Here is a 20,401-nt window from a genome sequence, read left to right as displayed (position 1 = left end):
GACCCAGAGGATGAGCAAAAATGCAGTAGATCCTTTGGCTTAAGTAGTGCACCTTGTAATCGCCTTTTGGATTCGAACCTCGACCTGCTTCTCTTCCGAGCCGTGGATCGAAGTTGTCAAGTCGGCCATCTCCAGCGTAGCGATATCGTCCCAGTAGCTCCTCACCTGTGATTCAGCACTGATCAGCATCAACATATGGTGGAACGAAACAGCGACAATAATTTCCAAGTCATTGACTTCAGACTATGATACTTACCTCGACATAGTAGTACAAGCTCTTAGACCTTACGAGTTTATCGACGCTATTGAAGTGGCGCGTGGATTCCCTGAAGCGTCATAATAAGGTTCCAGCCTCTTCGGAATATGAAAGCACCAATTACATGCTTCTGGAAGTATTTCAAATGTGGAACAAAGACGATAAGTTGTGTGGTAGTTGCTTAATGACTGCTTATGGGCAGCAGAATGTAATCGCCATGTCACCTATCACGAGGATGTCGAATCGTCGATGTACATCCAATGCACATTGCACAAGCAAACTGATAGGTAGGCTAAGTGTTATCATATCCCGGTAGTCTAGGGAACCATACCAAAAGGATTTGACTCGTTGGATGACACCCCTTGTGGCCATCAAGCGCCTATGGCATGAAAGTCGTCCGACCTCCTTACGATCAAAGGTGTGAATGTGATGGTCACCGAAGTCAGGTGAGAGCATCTGCAACTTTTCAAAGACGCGCTATCATTCCGGGTAATCTGCGAAGGGAAGATGCGGACTATGATAGGTCATATCTCTACACAGCTAGGGACTGTGTAAGGACGATCGATGTATACCCCTGAGGATCAATGAAGGAAGATGCAACTGACCACGAGTATCCCCGCGGTGCAGGTACCAGTAAGACTAACGCTATCGCATTTGGTACAAAGGAATGTAAAATTAGCCCAGGACCGGTCTTCGAAAACTGCTGTGATGGTCAGCTAGTCACCAGCAACGCCAGTGGTCACAGTATCGCGCATGCCGGGTTGGCATAACTATAACTGCAACTTCCGGCACTTCTAATGACAGCGAGACTGCTGTAAACTATCTGTTAGTCGACAAGATGTACATACATAAATAAAATATCAAGACGTACCCCATGGTGGTAGAATGGATGCTGTTTGAAGTGCACTGATCACCATTGATGAACGTTGATGACAGCACAAGACACATTTTACCTGTTTTTGGACTTGCAAGAGGTGATGACGCGTGATACCCGCAAAGTCGGAGCTGCGCATCGTATCGTGCACGAACTTTCTGATAGAAGAGTTGGATGAGTAGTTTGATCATTGATCGCTTGCGGGAAACGCCTACTGGGATGATGTCGTTTATGACGGGTAGGAATGCCCCAAAGCCAACGGAGCTCATAAGGCTAGTGAGTTTCTCTAAATTATCGATCAGACGATGCAGTGAAGGGTGTAGTGATACGCACTAAGCATGCGAACGACACCATCGCCACCTTCGAGGAATGCGACATCCATTTTAGGGAGGCGTTTGGGCAAATGTAGTTGACAAATGGATCTGAGACCACAGATGATCTGCATGTCCATGTCAGATTTAGCAGAGTTTGAAAATTGTTGAACCAAACCTTGAAGTCCCGCAGAGCGGATATAATCATTGCATGCAGAATCTTTGGTAGAGACACAATGCACCATTGAATCTATTGATGAACATCAAGATAATGATGACGTCAACAGTGCATCCAGTCGAAGAGCAAGGCGCCATAGTGAATGAATTACTGGGCGGCTCAGGGTTCAAAGCAACTTTGGACGCCCTGGCCATGGTCTGTATGATGCACTGGTTGACTCAGGGTTCAAAGCAACTTTGGACGCCCTGGCACCTCCATGCACAAACCGAATCCAAATACACCTTGCCTCCAAAAGAATGCTCACGATTCAAATGTACAACCGCAAGCGCGAGGAACATGGTTCAAATAAGCGGCGCCTAATAAGGCAAAAAGACTTGACAACTCCGAACCACACGAACTTTAATTCACCAGACCTCCACCAAGTAATTACGAGTAAGTACTGTAACCTTCCAATTGCCCTCTAGTTGGACCTATCAGTCACTCATTGGCATGTTCCGTCCTCAGAATCATTTCAATTGACATTTCGATTGCAGCCAAACGCCTACCATAAGGTTGCTGTGCCGGTTCTCGGCCCTCGGGCGTTCAAAGTTTATGTTGTATCACAGGTGTCTGCAAAGATGTTCCCGGAGGCAAGCATGTGGTCAAAAGCCTTGCCATCTACCTCACTGGCGTGGCACTTTGGCTCATCGACTCGGAGGAACGTGTGCATCAGATGATCTGATTGTCAATGCTGTGGTTGAAATTCTATGCACGAAACCCTGGAAAGTGCAAGCGCTTGCTAGGTATGTCACACATTCCTCTTTCAATATTATACTGGCCGGGAGATATGCTTATTATTTATATGACATTTGTGACCGCTCCTGTACCGCCGTTGTATTTTTCATTTGACTTTTCATTTCGACGTATCACTTGGACCCCGACTTGTTGTTCTATCCTATATCTTTCCCTTCCTTGAGACAATGATACAATGCTGTGATTGCCTCTTAGATGATTTATCTGTACCACGGTCTCTGTATGCGACTTACTCCTGCAGACGGCGTGCTGTCCCGACATAAGTCGTCATACCCGTCCGCCCCAGCATTGATGCACACCAAGCCAGTTCCTGAGTTCTCATTATCGAAGATAAGAATGAATAGCGATTATTTGACGAGCGCAAGCCTGAGTCTAAATAGTACAAAGCAGAACGAGATATGATGAGATGCGACAACTAGGCGTCAAAACTCGATACAGTCTGAATCTGCAGCGTTCAGCAGTTGAAGCTGAAGTGTCGATTATAGTACATAACACGGGGAAGAGCACTGGAAATAAGGAAACATCGCAGTCCACACCGCTCAATAGTTGAAGCTGGCGTGCTTGGTATCGTACACAACGGGAGCGCATAGTATGGGTACACCGCACAAAGAAGTGGTAAACCTGGCTCGAGAATCATCTACTTCTGTGCTGCCAAGTTCTTTGCTGCGGGTAGTCGTTAAATTTTGAATTCTCAATTCACAATGAAGCGAGGGACGTACACATGCGATTTTCAAGGATGAAGTCAAGAATCTTTCTCTCTAGTTCCTCTTTCTCGAAGCCTGAGCGAGAAATATCTTTTGCTCCTTTCTCCACAGCGGCGGCCGTCGGAGATGTCAGGTAATAATCCACGGCAGACTTGACGTCCTCCAGCTTGTCGTAGGCATTGTTCGGCAGAAAGGCAGAGTACTCAAGGACGATTATAGTAGCTGCTTCCTGTTATAAGAAATACAACTGATCATGCGCTGGGAAACTAACCAATGCCGGTATGGATGATTCTGTTTGTAGCAGCAGTAAACAATGATCTGTTCGCAACCTGTTGCACAGTCTTACAGCGCTGAGGATCAATGCAAAGCAAAATTAACCTACCAAAGGCTGAAGAACGTGGATAATGTCACTTGTCTTGGCCTTGGCCTGGCAACAAGTTGAAGGTGTGGGTATCAGAATCAACACCATAAAGAAAAGTACTTGCATGCTGCGGAAAGGGAAGGTCAGAATCATGACATGACAATTGGCATTTGGTTAATAGCAGAGACGCACATTCTATTTGGTGAACCGCGACAGTTGTAAACAATCAACCACCAGATTGTGGACAATGACAGGCGTGCATGGGTAACTTACAAACTGTCGAGAGTTGGAAATAGATGAGCACCACTACGTGACAGTGAAGATGTATCATCCATGGACGTACAAGCTGATTCAATAAGATTGTTTGTCAGTGGAGTGATATAGGATCTAGACAGGACATGGTTTACACACATTCTGCGAACACATCATAAATGCAAGAATTTATATAGCTAGAATCCTTCAGCGATTAAAATAAACTCACATTCTACAGGTGAAAGAATCATTCAATTCATCAACACATTTAACACTTCACGGTATGAGGGTGAAACGACTCACATTCTGCGTGGGGCAAGACAATATGTAAGATATGTGAATATGGAGAATAAGCCATCAGGGAGGGGTACTCAACGAACTATGCATTATATGAGCAATCATGATTCCACTCATCTGATAGAATAAAACATGCTCACATCAGGCTATGAACGTGAGTTAAACTATTCGGTATTATTTCAATAGAAGATATGATCAAGACACATACCACCTGCCGAAAAAAACAGCAGGAAGATGTAAGACTTTTGCACATAGATTACAAGAAGAAAGAAAAGCAAGGCACTTACTCTCTGTCAACAGGCGAGCAGCAGCAAGGAATGGAGATCATGAGCATCGGTAGAGGACTGGAAACTATCAAGGCACGTACTTCCTGTCAACAGACGAGCAGCAGCAAGGGATGGGGATCATGAGCATCGGTCGAAGACTCGAAACAATCAAGCCACTTACTCCCTGTCAACAGGCGAGCAGCAGCAAGGGATGGGGATCATGAGCATCGGCCGAAGACTCGAAACCATCAAGCCACTTACTTCCTATCAACAGGCGAGCAACAGGAAGGGATGGGGATCATAAGCATCGGTCGAGGACTCGAAACAATCAAGCCACTTACTCTCTGTCAACAGGCGAGCAGCAGCAAGGGATGGGGATCATGAGCATCGGTCGAGGACTCGAAACCATCAAGCCACTTACTCTCTGTAAACAAGCGAGCAGCAGCAAGGGATGGGGATCATGAGCATCTGTCGAGGACTCGAAACCATCAAGCCACTTACTTCCTGTCCACAGGCGAGCAGCAGCAAGGGATGGGGATCATGAGCATCTGTCGAGGACTCGAAACCATCAAGCCACTTACTTCCTGTCAACAGGCGAGCAGCAGTAAGGGATGGGGATCATGAGCATCAGCCGAAGACTCGAAATCATCAAGCCACTTACGTACTGTCAACAGGCGAGCAGCAGCAATGGATGGGGATCATGAGCATCAGTCGAGGACTGGAAACAATCAAGCCACTTACTATCTGTTCACAGGCGAGCAGCAGCAAGGGATGGGGATCATGAGCATCGGTCGAGGACTCAAAACCATCAAGCCACTTACCCACTGTCAACAGGCGAGCAGCAGCAAGGGATGGGGATCATGAGCATCGGTAGAAGACTCGAAACCATCAAGCCACTTACATACTGTCAACAGGCGAGCAGCAGCAAGGGATGGGGATCATGAGCATCGGTCGAGGATTCGAAACCATCAAGCGACTTACATACTGTCAACAGGCGAATAGGAGCATCAGTGTTGTTCATACTGTTTGACCTTGGTAAACCACCAGCTCACCAGCTGTTAATGATGGTCAACTACAATCAAGGAATAAATATTAGACTGTTTATAGTTTCAGCACTTTGGTATTTACCATTCATGAGTGTTACCAGGGCATCGTCGGACTGAATCAATCTTCATCTTACTTTTAGATGTGGAAACCACTGAGCGATGTGATACGGATAGAATTCAAAATCTATTTGCCCAGAATTATGATGCGCACGGTTGACGAGTGCTCTAGATGATGCTGGAAGTAAGATAGTTGACTTGCGACTGTGCGACTCACCTAACGGCACATTTGATGCAAAGCTCCAGGTTCGACTGCTGTGTCGATATCAAGCACAATTGCAATTCTTCGTTGTCCAATGCTAGAGTGGTGTGTTCCAGTAGAATGTTGCAGTTCGTATTCGGTTTCTGCATATCTAGGATGGTGAAATTAGTCGACTTTGATGTGGCATGTGTCAGTCTGAATCACTTACTTTCCAAGCGCACATCGTACTTAGGACGAGCACGGTTTTTAGAATCATACAAGCGATCCAAGACACCTGTCTTCATGAATAATTCCTCGACCCGTTGAGGAATTCCTTTTAAGCATTCTCCTACTGGTGCCCCTTTCAGTTCCTTCTTGAGTTCTCCTAATGCGATTGGACGTAAAGCGTCGAATTTGGTGAATATCACAATCACGGGAACTGAAGACGAATCATTTAGTCCCAGCAAAGCATAGGAAAATATACTGAAAACTCGCTGTGCCCGGTGTCGCACTCCGAGAAGAATTTTTCCTCCGCCCGTTGGAACGTTCGACAATGGTCGTCCATTGGAATGCAGAACCTGATGGGAGTCAACAAGCGCTGAATGTCAGGAGGGAGCCACTCACCAAATAGCATGAAGTCGGTCCTCCAATTTTGTCGCCTTTGCCCGTTCTGAGATGAAATTCTTCATGTCCTCGAATTCTTCTTCAGAACCCGCTTCGAACCCGCATGAGTCGTGGAAAACGAAAGCGGGATTGCTTTTGAATACCAGCTCGTTTCTGATGTCGTGATTTCCACGCTGATCGTCTGTCAGCGTATGTATGCCTGCAGGGGAAATGGTGCGGGCACCTTGATCGATGATTCCACGACGGCCGCATTGATCTATCCACGATTGATCAGCAATAAACCCATGCATCGCATAGATGATCGATCGTACCTTGTGTCCTTTGGTATCGTAAATTTCTGGTTTATCCGTGGTATTGCAGACCTTGTGAAGGATAGACGTTTTGCCTGCGTTTGCTCTTCCCATGATTAGAACTCGAAATCGTTTAATCATTCTCATGAGGACCTGAGCGTCGATGGTTGCCATGGGGAGATCTTAGTGTGCGTCCTGAAGTAGAGGTGATCTGGTTTATGATGAAAGCTGTACTGTGGTACAGAACGAGATCGCGGTGAGAAATAACGGCGAACAAATACGAAGCGAGGGCTCATATGGCTTATGACACAACAGTTACACACGGTGTCTATTTCCCTGCATTAGGCAATCAATTCCACCTCGACCTGTTCACTCGTCCGTTCAATAAAGCACAAGAATTACACAACAAACTGATGTTGAATAAGAGCGTTGGTAAAGACATGAACTACAATGAACAATCAGAATACGACAAAAACGACAGAATTTCCCTCTTCCCTACCTATATAATTGAGATTAAAAGCAGTGATATCGAAAACCTCTGTAGTAGATTGAGGTGAGCTCGATCTTTCGAGGTCTTCCATCCGAATGATCCTTCAGGTGTTTGAGAACAGGAGAATGTAGGGATGCAAGACATCCTCTGGGATGGGTTACATGCCGTAGTGCTTGACGGGGTTTGCACGTTTAGAGTTTTCCCCAGAAGTTTCCTGTACGACTGACTCGGGGTGACGGAGCAGTAGGTGCCGGTGCGTGTGTTGGCTGAAATCGAACGTCAACCATGCTTGTCGGACTGAGGGAAAGACACCAATGCAACGTACCGTGAAAGCTTTGTGTGGTCATAGATAGCTTGGGACAGGTTTGGTACATGTCTGCGGACGAGTCTAACTGCCCATCATCAAACTTTATAAATTGGCGCATATCTTGTCGGGTATCAAATAAGACGTACCGACCAACATACGCTTAGATTCGAAGTCTGGCGTGCGCCTTATTGGTCCATGACGAAATCCGTCCCAAGAACCCTTGGATTCCGACTCACGAGCAGAATGGACAAAGCTTGTTGTAGCCTCAATTCCATTTGACTGGACCCTCCTTCGACACTTCCCGCCCGGATGCCTACTGCGACGAGTGATGTCTTCAGGCTGACCTCATCTGTTCATAGCGAGCTCCCTCGTATTTTCTAATGGTATTGAGATTGTATAGCGTTCATGGTCGTGAAGTACATGATTTTGCCTTGAACGTACAAAATATTATGTTTTAGTAAGAATGCAGTGAGTATGGGGACTCGCGGTGCGAGCTAAGACTCACTAATAAATGGTGATTTTATGCCTTGGATCCAGTTTCGAAAAATGTTGATGGAATTGTGGGACATAGCGTTGAATGCTGGGTGCATGTCCTCGGAGTGGCCTATGCCATCTTCGTAGATATACAACGATATGGTCCATAAACCGAGGAAAGCGAGTGCTGTATCCGTAGGATGTAAAAGCCTTCTTGGAGCAGTAGTAGACAAGCAACTTCGCCGCAGCGTTTGGATAGAAAGAAGCCCCGCAACGGTTTAAGAATGCCTGGATGCTCATTAAGATGGTCATTTGCTGAGTCGCTCGGATGTCGATCCTGGAGAGGAATACGAACTTTGTGTGACGACGTGTGACGTATTTCTTTTGCTCGAGCTAGCTAGTTTGCAGTTGCGAAATCATCGTGAATGTGTGAAATTCAATTCGAAATTCTTTGTTGACTATCTTTACACTGAATATAATATGCATGTAGCACTCAGCTGAATCACCACTCGGATGTTCTTACGCAGCTAAACGCTTACTACGAAAACACGCTGTGCTGGTTCTCGAGCGTTCGAATTTGTTTCGTGACGTGTCAAAAGATTTCTCAGAAAACAGATCATACATGTGGTCCGACAGCCACCCTACCGTCCTCACTGTCTTGGCTCATCAACCCAGACAAGACGGTTTATCATCAGATGATCTATCAATATCAGTGAAAATGTGAAGGAGCGCTTACCGATCGATGACCGGAAGTCCTTTAGCAGATGCTGATATGTGCAGTGGATCTGAAGCAACATCCGCAGACCTGAACGAGCAACATGTTGGTAGTACTGACTTTGAGCTGGGTAGGCAAACGCATGGGTGCACTAGATGGCGTCTACGGCGCGTCAACAAAAGTGCCAGTGAGGTATTTTGCTAGGGAACTAACAGTCATGCGGCAACAAACAAAAGTAGTTAGCGAACAAAACAGTAAGTTGAGCAGAGACCTTGAATGGCGATTGGCCTGCGATAACGGTCATCGAAAGTCAGATCTAGATCCATTTCAATCTTGTGTAGGGGAGACATTTGAGTAAGTGCGGATTCGGACATGGGGCGGGGCTGGTTTTTTTTTTTTTTTTTTTTTGATCCAATTTTTTGTCCATTGAGAGATATACTCTATGTAGGACAGTACTGTCTAGTCAGGGAGCCCCATGCTCCGTCCCTTCGTTACATCCCCAAATGCCCTGGTGTAAGGCGTACCCCACCAGTCCGCCGTTCCCGCCGGCCGTTTTAGATGGGCGATGTGGTACACTATGGGATGACTATAAGTAAGATTGCTTGTGTAGAGGCTATCGGTAAACGTATAACGCATGCTCGGTCGCTTTCGCGAGCCAAACAGAGATCAGTTGGAGTGTGCAGTAAGAGTAAGGTGAATATAAGAATCGAGGAGACATAGAAGCTGGGGTGCACTTCCTAGATGGACTGAGAGACAGGTGGTCCAAGGTGTTGGGGAGTCCTATATCCGCGTCTTGCTGGCTGAATCCCCAAGGTGAGACCGAAGATCTCGTGTAGGCGAGCTTTAGGGTTGAGATTAGGGGAGGATATGATATTATGGAGGGAGTCAAGTGACAGTAGAGTAGTAGCTGGATATTAGGGTGCATCAGAAAGGTCAGGTTTTAGGTAGCGAGATTTCACCTAGCGTGGATTTTAATCGACGAGTTTGGTTAACATATCGGACAAGGATGACAATGGCTTCTGGGTCGGTTAGGATGTGCGATAACGAGGTGGATTTCCGTCCCAGGGCCTGGGACATGACTTGATGAGCTGCGAGATAATGCGGGCATTCAAATAGATAGTGAGAGACAGTTTCATCAATATATGGGCAATGAGGACAATCGGGAGAGTCGGTTTTCGTGAGTCGGAACAGGTGTTGGTTGAGTGGTAGGTGACGGGTGCGTAGGCCAATGATGAGACCGGTGAGACGTTTAGAGAATGACGAGGTGAGCTTGAGAAATGAGCGTTTGATGGCAGAGGGGTCTATATGTTGGATATGTTGGAAGTGGGGGGAGGTGGACCATAGGTCGGCCCACTTGGCGTGCGTGCGTTCTCGATAGGCTTGCTTGATAGCTGAGAGGCTGAGCGGCAGTGTATTGTTACGAAGGTATTTGGGGAGAAGCTCACGAGGGCTATTGCGGTTCCTTCCCTCAGCCGCTACTTTCGCTGCTTTGTCTGCCTCCTCATTCCCGTGTACCCCCTCATGTCCTGGGACCCAGCGGAGCGTTAGTTTGAGACCTGGGTTTGCGTGTTTGATCTTTCGTAGGAGATTCTGAAATTTCATTGCTAGATATGAACCTGGATTAGAGTAAAAGCTCTCACCGGATAAGATGGCTGCCTGGTTGTCGACGGAGATGGAGATAGGGAACGTGAGATCTCGTTCAGTGGCGATCAGTTTGGCGGCTAGGGTCAGGCCGACCATTTCGGCTTCAAATAAGTGTGATCTTCGTTCTTGCCTAGGTAATAGCGCAGAGTGCGTGGGGTTTTGCCTGCACGGAATAGAATGGCTGCGGCGCCTATATGGCCATCATGTCCGGAGCCGTCGCTGAAAACTTGAATGTCGTCTGGTAGGGTCGTGATGTTCGTTGATAGTGTCTTCGCGGGAGGCAGCAATGTGCGTATCATAGAGATTGGAGGAGGTGGGTGCACGACGAGCTGGGATGAGGGTTTCAATGTCGGAGGGGTTGATTTGGTAAAATCGGGTGAGACGATGGAGGGAGGAGCGATGGGACGAAACATAACGACTAGCGGCGGTTCTGACTGCAGTGTAGAGAGGATGAGTATCAGGGTGTGCGGACATTCGGATGATAGCCCGATGGCACGTGTTCTGGAGCAATAGGGCCATCGGCAGGAGATTAGCATGTACTTCGAGCACGTCAGTAGCAGTGCTGCGCATAGCCCCGGTCATGGCAATGGCAGCGATGCGCTGGATAGAGGTGAGTTTTTTGGCCACTCCTAGGGATCCTCGCTGCAGGGTGCTAGTGCCTTCACGATATGCTGGTGTAAACCAAAGGTCAGCCGCGTATAGCATCTTGGGGACGGCGGTGGCTTGGTAAAGCTGCCTCATGAGACGAAGTGGGATGCCTTTAGACATGGTGGAAAGTCGTCGAAGCTGTAGAACATAAGCTAATCCCTTGGCCAGCGCGTTGTCAACCTGAGCTTTCCATCTTAACTCCTGATCGAGAATGACACCTAAGAAACGATGAGTGGGAGAAGGACGAATAACGGCGCCTCGGAGATGCAACACAGGGCGCTCTCTTTGTCTGTTCATGGAGAAATCAATCAGTGCGAATTTGTTAGTCTCGAATTTTGAGTTGTGGTCTCGTGACCAGTCGAAGGCCCCATTCCGTCGTTCGAGCATGTCCTTGAGGACGCAGTGAGTCTCGTGGAAATCCTTACCTATGGCCACTAGGGCCGTGTCGTCTACAAAAGCAAGGGTTAGTTCGGTAAGGGACGCGCGTCCATGTCGGGGTTTCGCGATGTCTACAAGATCAGCACTATATATAATATATAAAATCATTGAAAGGGGATCGCCCTGTCCTATACCATTATTGATGTCGATCCAGTCTGAAGTGTACCCGTCGAAGTGTAGCTGCGTCTTGCGGTCCGTGAGGACCTGCTCCGTGAAGTCGACCAATGCTGAGGGCAAGCGTCGATTCCGCATGTTGTGTAACAGCCGTTTGGTGACCGCGTTCGGGAAGGCCCCCTCGATGTCTAAGAATAGCACCGAGGCAACTTTATGAGAACGCCACGCATTTTTGATGGTGTGTTCCAGAAGGTGAAGAGAGTCGGTAGTGGATCTTCCTGGTCGGCCACCGAAATGGGTGTTCGGCAGAAGGTGATGGTGTTCTAATAAGTACGTCAGCTGTTCGGCAACCACGGCGGTAAGGAGCTTGCATGTGGTGTTAAGGAGGGCGATGGGACGATAGGCTTTAGGGACCGTGTAATTCGGTTTGCCGGGTTTCCGAAGTACAACCGTTGTGAATGTCTTCCAAGGGGGCATAATATGTGTTGTAAGTGAAGACGGCCATTAAAAAGATGAACTAGGTATGGGAGTTCAGTATGTCAGAACAGTTCTTGAATACAATATTGCGGATGCCATCAGGCCCCGGGGCCTTATACCCGCTGAGTTTCGAGATGGCGCGAGTTATCTGGTCGTGTGAGATGGGAGAGTGGGGGGCTACGGGGTCAGGGTAAATGAAGTCAGTAGGGATTGAATCAGTAAGAGGAGGAGGAGGGAAGAAGGCTTCGGCGATGACAGCACTCTTTTCGGCGTTAGTGGTAGCTCGAAATTGGTGCCGTCTGGTCTCTTGGCGATAAGGGAGGGTATGCGCGATTTCCCCCCATCGCTCGGGGTAGCGGAAACGTAGCGGTTAGCGGTCCAAAGATCGTTACCCTCGATATCCTCTAACCACTCCTCCCAGTGCTGTTTCTTGGTGGCGGCAATTTCATCAGCGTAACGGTTTTTGAGGGCCTTGTATTCCCGGTGGCATGGATGGTCTTGAAGGCCACGCATCTGGTGGGACTTGCGACTGAGTTTCGCGACTTGCTTGCGCAAGTCGGAGAGGGTACGGGTCCACCACCGCTTGGAGTGTGGGCAGGGTTTGGCCAATGGGACGCAGGCTTCAGCGGTGGACGTGATGGCTCGTGTGACGATTCTGGCCATTTGCTGGAATTCCGCCTCCGAGGCGAGCGGTAGTGGAGGGGTGGATGCGAGCGTGGCGCTGAGGGCTTCTCTAAATGCTTCCCAATCGACCTCGCCCAATTGGGACGAGGGACGTCATCCTGACGAGCGACTGCAAGTTCGAGTGTTAATAAAATAGGGAGGTGATCCGTTTTAGGGCCCCGTTTTGCTGGCTCGGTATTGCAGGTGATGACGGCATCGAGAGTGCCTTCAGTGCCGAGGACGTTGTCAGGGCGAGTCCAATTGCCAGTGGCATTGGCTTGGAGGGTGGGGATGCCGCACGGAAGTAACTGTAGCATACCATAATCAGCGATCAGGTCAATAAGGGGTTGAGAGAAACGATAATTAAATAGATGGCGATTACGAATATCTTCCCACATGGGGTGGTGGCGATTGAAATCGCCAAGCCAGAGCATTTGGTTCCGCCTTTGGTCGGAGTAGGGCAATATTCTGGCCAAGAAAGGCCTCCAGGGCGATTAGGGTGTTTTGGTGGGTACAGTCGTTGTAATGTTCAAAATAGTCCACAGACCGTGACGACACAAGCTCTGTTGAGCGTCGCCAACAGATACCATCCAAGTCGTACAACACCGCCATGTGTTCGTGTCGAGCGATGTGTTGACAAGGTGATTGCACGTGATTTTTCCTGCGGGTGTGTGAGATGTGTTAGTGGGGGTATAGTACATGCCAGCGGTGGCTGGCGCGGGTGTTGCGAAGATAATTGATATATGGTTCCTGAATAATTAAAAGGTCGTAGTTAGTGATATCCTGGCTGTTCATTAGTGATTCCTGAGCCGCTAGTGACGCGTTCAGGTTCTGCTGCCATATATTAAGACAATTCGGGGTGGGGATAGGTTGTTCAGACATCAAGGAGGGGAGAGTTGGGGCTGGCGGTAGGAGTCGCATAGGTAGACGTCGAAGAGGGAGAGGGGGATGTCAACGATGCCGATGATGGGGTGGATGGTGATGTGGAGGCGATGGCGGAAGGAGGCGAAGACGTTGAGGGGGTTGATGGTGTCAGAGTGGTGATGGGAGTTGGAGTAACCGGAGAGGTCGAGATAATTGAGGAGGACGAGGCGGGCTCAGGCGTTTGTGGAGGGTTGACGTGTTTGAAGGGGAGAGTGGTTTGCAGGTTGGGCAAGGGCTGGATTGTATCATCTGCGGGTGGTGGGGAGCTGGATTTCGCATTGCGGGGGGATACAGAGCGAGAGGGTGGTGTGTTTGATGGCCTAGGAGGGGTAGTGGACGGGAGCCAGGAGGAGCTGGTAGGGAAGAAGGGGAGTTTGTTCTCTGGATATTGTTCATCCAGAGTTTTGCAGCGACGGATGAACTCCGGACATTTGCGACTCCAACTGGTGTGACTTTGGCTCTTGCAACTCATGCAGCATTCAGTTCGGAACGCGTTGCATTGTGCGGTCCTATGACGGCCGCTGCAGGTGCCGCAGATATCGTGGGGGGAGGAGCAGTTGCGAGCCATGTGTCCGAACTTTTGGCATTTGGCGCAACGGAGGGGTTCCTTATGGTCCTTGTTGACGGCATAACGATGGGCATCAATACAGATGCCCTCCTTGAGGATGTTGTTAGCAGTTTCGACATCCTTGACCTGAAGGAGTGCGAAGGCAGTGCATTGCTCTCTTGTGCGATGCTGGGGAGGCTTAATCCATCGGATGGATGCTATCGAGTTGGGAGGGAGATGGTTCTCAGCTTCAATGTGACGAGGGAAGTCGTCACGTTCGATCTCGTAAGTGATCAGCAGAAATTGTATCACGATGGAGAAGGTCCTGTCCCAAATGCATGCTGTCGAGTCTAAGTGGGATTCGAGCAGTATACGGCCTGTAGGGCCCTTAAGCCAGCCCGCCAAGTTCTCATTGTCGAGTTCCACTATCAGGCCTCCATTGCGGAGACGCTGAACTGCACGGACTGTTCCTGTGGGAGTTCCCTCGCTGCGAATGTCAAGGAGGATGTCGGAAAGTCGTTTGGCGATAAAGGCATTGGTGGTGTCTGCGGGGAAGAGGGAGTGTCCTGATGTTGGGTCGAGCAGGATTTGTTTGGTGCGAATGGACGCTCTAGCTACCGCTTGGTCGATGGAGGGGGGAATATTGGCAGCCGCTACTGAACTGTAGGTGGGGAGGGCTGGGATGGGTGCTGTTGGCTGCGTGATAGTGGGAAGGGGCTGGGATAGTTGAGTCGCAAGGTTGTTGAGACGGTCCTGGGTGAATTCGAGGGATGGTGTGAGAAGCTTGTAGGAGTTGTTACAGTCCTCAATGGACTCATAGAGAGTGTCCACTGCGTCCTCGATGCGTTCAGCTGCTGTTTTGAGATCATTCCTTTCTTCCTCTTTCTCCCATTCCATGGTGTCGTGAAGTTGCTTCGAGTGGTCAAATGTTGTCTTTAGGGCCTCTGCGGTGGTGTGTATGGACGCTACTTGGGGGGCAATTGCTGCTATGACGTTATTGATGATGTTGGCCGAAAGAGAATCCGCGAGTTGTTCAGCTGCGATTTTTGCGACCACTTCTGCAATTTCTGAGGCAGCGTGCTGTTTGAGAATGAAAGCCACAGCCCGGATGGCATTGGTGACGGCGAGCGGGATAGGTTTGGCCATTTGGGTGACTTGAAAAGGACTCCCGCCAGATGAAGTGGGGAGAGGGGTTCGTCAGCCTGGCGAAGGAGGACACTAGTTAGATACTTCTCTGCCGATTCCAGACCTGTCACAGCTCCTGGTAATGCCTCGATATCCTCTTGCGACATCTGATTCCTTGGGGTAGTGGTGTTGCGAATGGTTGTATTAGTTAAGGTAGCCGGTTGGCCCTTTTTCTCTGGCGCTTTACTGGGCGCCATATGCTAAAAAGTTAGTATCCAGAAGTTGTTTTTTGGGTTTTTTGAGGGGTTTTGAGGAGAAATAGGTTCGATTGGTGACGCCGTTGGGCGACGTAGGCACCGTTGGGCACGATGTCCTGGTGTGGTGTCTGGGGTCCTGATTCGGGGTGCCACTTAGTGTGGGACTAAGAGGCGCTTCGAGGTATTGTTTATGGTTGCTCGAGCGATGTTGAGTGTGCCCAGCCAAGCCGACCACCTCGCCGAAGAACCGCGGATGTTGTCCAAGATAGCTGTTCTTGCGGCATACAACTCAAAGCTCTCTGAATATATAGGAGTGTTTGCTGGCGAGAAGTGCTTATTCAACTCAGAGACTTGGCCGAGAGCATCGCATCACTGCACAATGACATCCCGCTGAGAGAGCACACGACTTACTCATGTCGACTATGAAACTTGATTGATTGCCCGATCGACGCTCAATATTCAATATCAATATCCAATTAGGACTGCTCAATCCTTGCCAATTGGGCTCAGTTCGCTGGCTCACCTGAAGGTTCACAACGCTGCCGAGAAGCATGCCGACGCCGCCATAACTTGGTGCAACCAACACAGGAACCTTCTGGTACAATTCATGAGCATGGCATTGATGACTAGTTTGAATCGACTAACCACTGTGTAGCCTGGGGAAGCGCTGTGAAACCTGCGGGTATCGAGGCTGCATTGAACTTGTTCCGTTGTTTACTACTAGGATGAACTGCTGGGTGACCGCAGCTTTTTATCATTTGCCTTGGTTTGTCCCCTCTATTTCGGCGATACCAGGTGTGTTGACTTGATTCATTCACTTTTGCTACATCGGAGACAAGGCGTGCAGCAGTTGAATTTCAATCGGGTCTGACCTTCAATTATGTTCTTATGTCTCTTGAAATCTACTTTGGAACAACAGATAAACTTCGTCAAAAGTAGGAATAAATATAAGTAAATTCCCCTGCTCCTTTCAAGCACTAGACAACCGTTAACTTCGCCGAACATCACACACTACTGCCGGTCAATATATGCGCACGCTCTTGGAAAGCGATTGAGGTCATGTCAGTTACAGCATCGGAGTCGGCCACGAGCTTAGCGTGATATTCTCGGATACTGATGATCAGACGTGGTCCCAGCACAAACATCTGCACAACTGAGAAAATCTGAAGAAACCCAACATAAAGCTGGGCATCCACAGAATATTCCTATAGAAATGATAAATTGTGGTAGCATGCACAGATAAGCGAAAGGTTGACATACCCTCGAGGGTATCGAAGAGAAATTAATAATGAGCTGTAAGCAAGAAACAGCAATAAAACTAGCAGGTCAACCTTAAGCTTCATCAAAAGAAGAAACACATTCACAATACGAGCTCACCTCGCGAAGTAAAGCACGTGAGTTTTCATCAACACAGTGAAACAGTCCTCGATAATCCCTTCTGCCGAATGTTGTCGCAATTCACGAAAGCGTTTTATCGCAATCCAACCTGCAAGACACAGTGCGAGGACCTCCCACACAGTGGTGAGCATCCAAGCAATAGAATCCAGAAGTGAATCTTTCGCGTAGCGAAGTGAGCATTGATAAGTGCCAGAGAGAATGAGTGCCTCTGTTGTTCGTCAATGAGTTCCGTGTAGTTTATTTTTATCCACAATCAAGCGTACCCGCTGAAGCATGCAGGGTTATCATTAAGGTGACCACCCCGGTGAAAATGTTCACAGCCAGGAAAGTGACAACGAGATATATCAGGATCTTCCTGGATCGTTGATACATGGCATATAATCGAGTGATCATGATAACTTGCAACATATTTCAGTCCAGTCGATGTCACTGAGATCTTGCAAGTGCTAAGCTCACCCCATAGCATTGCAAATACCAAAACACTCATCCAATCTCGTACGGCGTACATAATAAAGCCTGACGAATCCAATCAGTGACGGCGCGACCAGCTTCGGATGGCACACACTCGAAACAGACTTACATCTGTGGCCATGCAAGGCGGCAGTCATTAGTAAACAAAGAAGTTAATAAAGAACCACACTCACTCCTACAGGGCATCGTGGTTAATTATGAAGGAATAGCAAACATATATGCAGAAGACTCACTGTATCTGTCAGCGGGATCACCTGAATACCGCCTGTATGCTGCTGATCAGGAGAAGCAAAGACAACGAAGGTACTAAGGAGACATACCCAACATGATCACCCTGATTATGAGAGATAGACGATTAGCACAACGCTGACTGTATAACATTCCGAACATACGCAGCAAAGACGATTCCAAGGTAGCGCACCTAGGATATTCTCAAGTCAACATGGCAATCGCGACAAACAACTTAGAGCTACATACACTGAGATACAGAACTGTCATTAGAGACCAGCGTTGCCTCTGTGATCAAGTGTTCATGTGTGTTCCTTTGATATACAACTCTACTCACCCAGACCAATTCGACCTATAAAACCATTCTTAGCGGGATGGCTGCTCCGGTCATAGCATTAACATACCTCTTGCCCGAATGTAAGTACTGAAAATGAATGTAAAATATCAGTAGTCCTTTAACATCATCATACTCACCCCAGTCATACGTCACTCCAACAAGAGCAGCAGCTGTAGGAAACAGCAGTTAGATTGAAACATCAGTTTCAACATCTGATTGCTTTCCACGAACATACAAAATAGCTAGAAAAATTATACGCCCTGATGGTCGGCCACCAAGTGGGATCATTTGAGAGTATGGTCATATTGGTAGAAGATGGGGGGGGGGGGGGGGGGGGGGGGGGTGAGAGGTAAACTTGGTAGACGTATGGTGATGGCGCATATTGTGACATCCAGTACTTGAATACCGTGAATATCGTAATTGATAAAATATAGAAGGTAAGTTGTGTTACCATGCCAAGGCTAGACTAACAACAGACTGAAGAAAATAAGGGAGACACGAAGCAAACAGATAACTCACGTTCACCTCTGTGCAAGCACATATCTCAATGTCTACTAACATCCCTGCTCCTCGTCCTCAGGCCATCTGTCGCTTCCTGAGCACCTTCTCGCTCGATGAGCACATAATCTTCTATCTGCATCGTGCTCGGAATTGGTGACATATTGATGGGGCCCGGATCAGTTTGCACAGCCAGATGGCCTAGTTTAAAATGAAATGCAGTGAAGATACAATAACATCCCCAGATCCAAATAGCGCTGAGAGAGGACACGGAGAAAAGAAGACTCAAGCGCACTGCAGTGACTGCTTGAAGCCTGACTTGTCGCTCTTCAATGAATTGTATAGGCTTATTTCGTAAAAGTTCATCGCCGAGAGCCTGAGCGTGAGCTCTTATGTAAGTCGCAGTCTCTAGCCCGACTCGGACAAGTTGTGATCTTTCTATAGCTCTCTACCCCGATGTCCGAGGCGAAAAGCGAGGAGGTGCGCAATGCGCACGAGTCGGAAAGTCTGCTGTTACATTCCCAGACTCGAGTCCCAAGTCTGAATGTTTATTTGGAAAGAAGCGGCCATTGTCTATAAAATGAGCGTAATAACAAAAGCTGTGCTTCATACGGTCCCAGCTGAGCGTCTAGGTTTTTTTTCTGCCTTTATCTCAGGGCGGGGCTCTAATATCAATCACGGATTAGGGTACATCCGACTGCGAAGGTAGATCACGATACAACTTACTGAGTGCATTGCACTGTTCATCAGAATCTACTATGCTTTCGTCTTCTGGCATCTTCATGATCTACCGGTACGCTGGTCGAGACAAACAGTGAGAAGGTACGCACGAGGCAACAGATATTTTGGATTATCAGCTACTTTTTATGTTTGTAGATAGTCATGACAGCACAATCTAATTTTCACAATTGCCGCAGCCAATGCATGATTGGGTGAGCAAGTTAGCATTTCCGAGCAAACCATATGTACACCTTCAAGGAAGTTGACCGCCGCTTCTAGCTAGACTCGAAACTCTTCGATTAAAAGCATTGTTACAATTTCCGCTGAGACTAAGGATCTTCGACGACTCTTCCAAATTGTATAGTGTTAGAACCCGAATCTATCATCGGTCGCGAGATCGTCTCGTCTTCTGCGAGCATGCGCAAGAAGAATGTAACAACCACGCTTAAGTTCGCGACGATCAGGGATACAGACGCCTAACACGGGTATCAACGAGTCTGTCTGAACACTGAGCGCTGATACCCGCACCTCGAACATAGCAGACACTCCCTCCTTTAGCCCTCCCACAGTAAAGACGTAATATGCATGAGTGAGACTGACAGCTGTGGTGATTGCTGAGGTGGAAAAGAGGCAAATCACCCGGACTCTTTGCGCGGTCGTCAATGTAGCTTTGTAAATGATAAGAAATGGAGCCAAGATAAGGACGGTGTCTCCTAAAACATCGGCTGAAATAAGGTCAGAAAATGAATGGTTCGTACTAAAACCTGTTAACCTACTAACGATCTGTGTTATCGCGACATCTCTGCCGAGAGGGCACTGCGGACGTGGTTGTAGTTTCCAACTGGGGTTCGATTCACAGGTCCACCACACTTGTGCAAACAGTAAACCCCATATAACGCCAAACATGATTGCAGTGCACATGAGCAGCCTCCTCTGGGTTCCCCAATATGCCAATCGTATAACTGTAAACAAAATGGATAGCCGGGAACACCTATGCGCGTACTTTGTCATTTGTACCGTCAACATGCTCATCACTCACCAGACAACTGCATAAAAGCATTGGGCTATCCTATATATATGCAGTTGTAGTGACAATTAAGAACCACGATACAATAGAGAACGTACGTGTAATAGAGCGCTACCTTTGCCCATCGAGGGTGAAACACTGAGTGTCTTCAGGATGGTGTGACATCAAAGGCAATAAACTCAGACGCACCGTAGCCTCTCAGATATAAAGCACTGGTAACCATCAGGGTAATATTAAATATCATAGCGCAGAATGCCCATGCGTCGTCTATCCACAGAAGACTTCGCCGCGCGCGACAGTACAAGCGGAAGGACGTGACGACGGACGCCACAATGGGCAGGACATAGTTAACGACTTCAAAAATGCATCAGTTATAATGAAGCCATCGAAGTTGACGAGCTTCTCACCTT

The 20,401-nt window shown here is 48.1% G+C and overlaps 5 protein-coding genes across 5 annotated transcripts; 1 reads left to right on the top strand and 4 right to left on the bottom strand.

The window, feature by feature from the left end:
* Positions 1–6,029: 6,029 nt before the first annotated feature.
* Positions 6,030–6,669, bottom strand: EDB93DRAFT_1096408 (uncharacterized protein; the record flags this gene model as incomplete). Its single annotated transcript, XM_041446779.1, has 4 exons — positions 6,030–6,153; positions 6,200–6,372; positions 6,423–6,455; positions 6,511–6,669. Coding segments are annotated over 4 exons (489 nt in total), but the record flags the coding sequence as incomplete, so codon positions are not given.
* An 890-nt stretch (positions 6,670–7,559) lies between these two features.
* On the bottom strand, positions 7,560–8,192 carry EDB93DRAFT_200623 (uncharacterized protein). The gene is made up of 2 exons (XM_041455672.1): positions 7,792–8,192; positions 7,560–7,716 (listed from the first exon to the last, which is right to left on the bottom strand). Coding segments are annotated over exons 1-2 (282 nt in total). The 5' UTR covers positions 8,073–8,192; the 3' UTR covers positions 7,560–7,715.
* Positions 8,193–8,241: 49 nt separating this feature from the next.
* Positions 8,242–8,896, top strand: EDB93DRAFT_1186372 (uncharacterized protein; the record flags this gene model as incomplete). Its single annotated transcript, XM_041450816.1, has 1 exon — positions 8,242–8,896. A coding segment is annotated over exon 1 (251 nt), but the record flags the coding sequence as incomplete, so codon positions are not given.
* Positions 8,897–16,184: 7,288 nt separating this feature from the next.
* EDB93DRAFT_1332637 (uncharacterized protein) lies at positions 16,185–18,671 on the bottom strand. The gene is made up of 14 exons (XM_041455255.1): positions 18,266–18,671; positions 17,978–18,212; positions 17,884–17,916; positions 17,814–17,833; positions 17,747–17,761; positions 17,659–17,697; positions 17,574–17,602; positions 17,502–17,515; positions 17,411–17,446; positions 17,167–17,226; positions 16,974–17,108; positions 16,690–16,918; positions 16,573–16,630; positions 16,185–16,517 (listed from the first exon to the last, which is right to left on the bottom strand). The coding sequence occupies exons 1-14, from the start codon at positions 18,305–18,307 to the stop codon at positions 16,317–16,319; spliced, it is 1,146 nt and encodes a 381-aa protein (XP_041301122.1). The 5' UTR covers positions 18,308–18,671; the 3' UTR covers positions 16,185–16,316.
* Positions 18,672–19,293: 622 nt separating this feature from the next.
* Positions 19,294–20,319, bottom strand: EDB93DRAFT_1096380 (uncharacterized protein; the record flags this gene model as incomplete). Its single annotated transcript, XM_041446776.1, has 6 exons — positions 19,294–19,440; positions 19,493–19,689; positions 19,741–19,955; positions 20,004–20,033; positions 20,090–20,129; positions 20,181–20,319. Coding segments are annotated over 6 exons (768 nt in total), but the record flags the coding sequence as incomplete, so codon positions are not given.
* Positions 20,320–20,401: the final 82 nt, after the last annotated feature.

The sequence above is a fragment of the Suillus bovinus genome, assembly GCF_016758785.1.
Source record: "Suillus bovinus strain UH-Sbo-P2 chromosome Unknown EDB93scaffold_144, whole genome shotgun sequence".
Taxonomy (NCBI): domain Eukaryota; kingdom Fungi; phylum Basidiomycota; class Agaricomycetes; order Boletales; family Suillaceae; genus Suillus; species Suillus bovinus.
Note: the sequence above shows the minus strand (reverse complement) of the source record. Positions and strands in the feature narration are given on the sequence as shown.

Excerpts from the sequence above, each read along its gene's own strand:
- EDB93DRAFT_200623 (XM_041455672.1), bottom strand. The coding sequence starts at position 8,072 with ATGACCATCTTAATGAGCATCCAGGCATTCTTAAACCGTTGCGGGGCT.
- EDB93DRAFT_1332637 (XM_041455255.1), bottom strand. The coding sequence starts at position 18,307 with ATGTTAGTAGACATTGAGATATGTGCTTGCACAGAGGTGAAC. Across the intron at positions 16,919-16,973 it reads AACCCTGCATGCTTCAGCGG|AGGCACTCATTCTCTCTGGC; the intron begins GTACGCTTGATT and ends GACGAACAACAG. Across the intron at positions 16,631-16,689 it reads CACGTGCTTTACTTCGCGAG|TTTTATTGCTGTTTCTTGCT; the intron begins GTGAGCTCGTAT and ends TTGACCTGCTAG.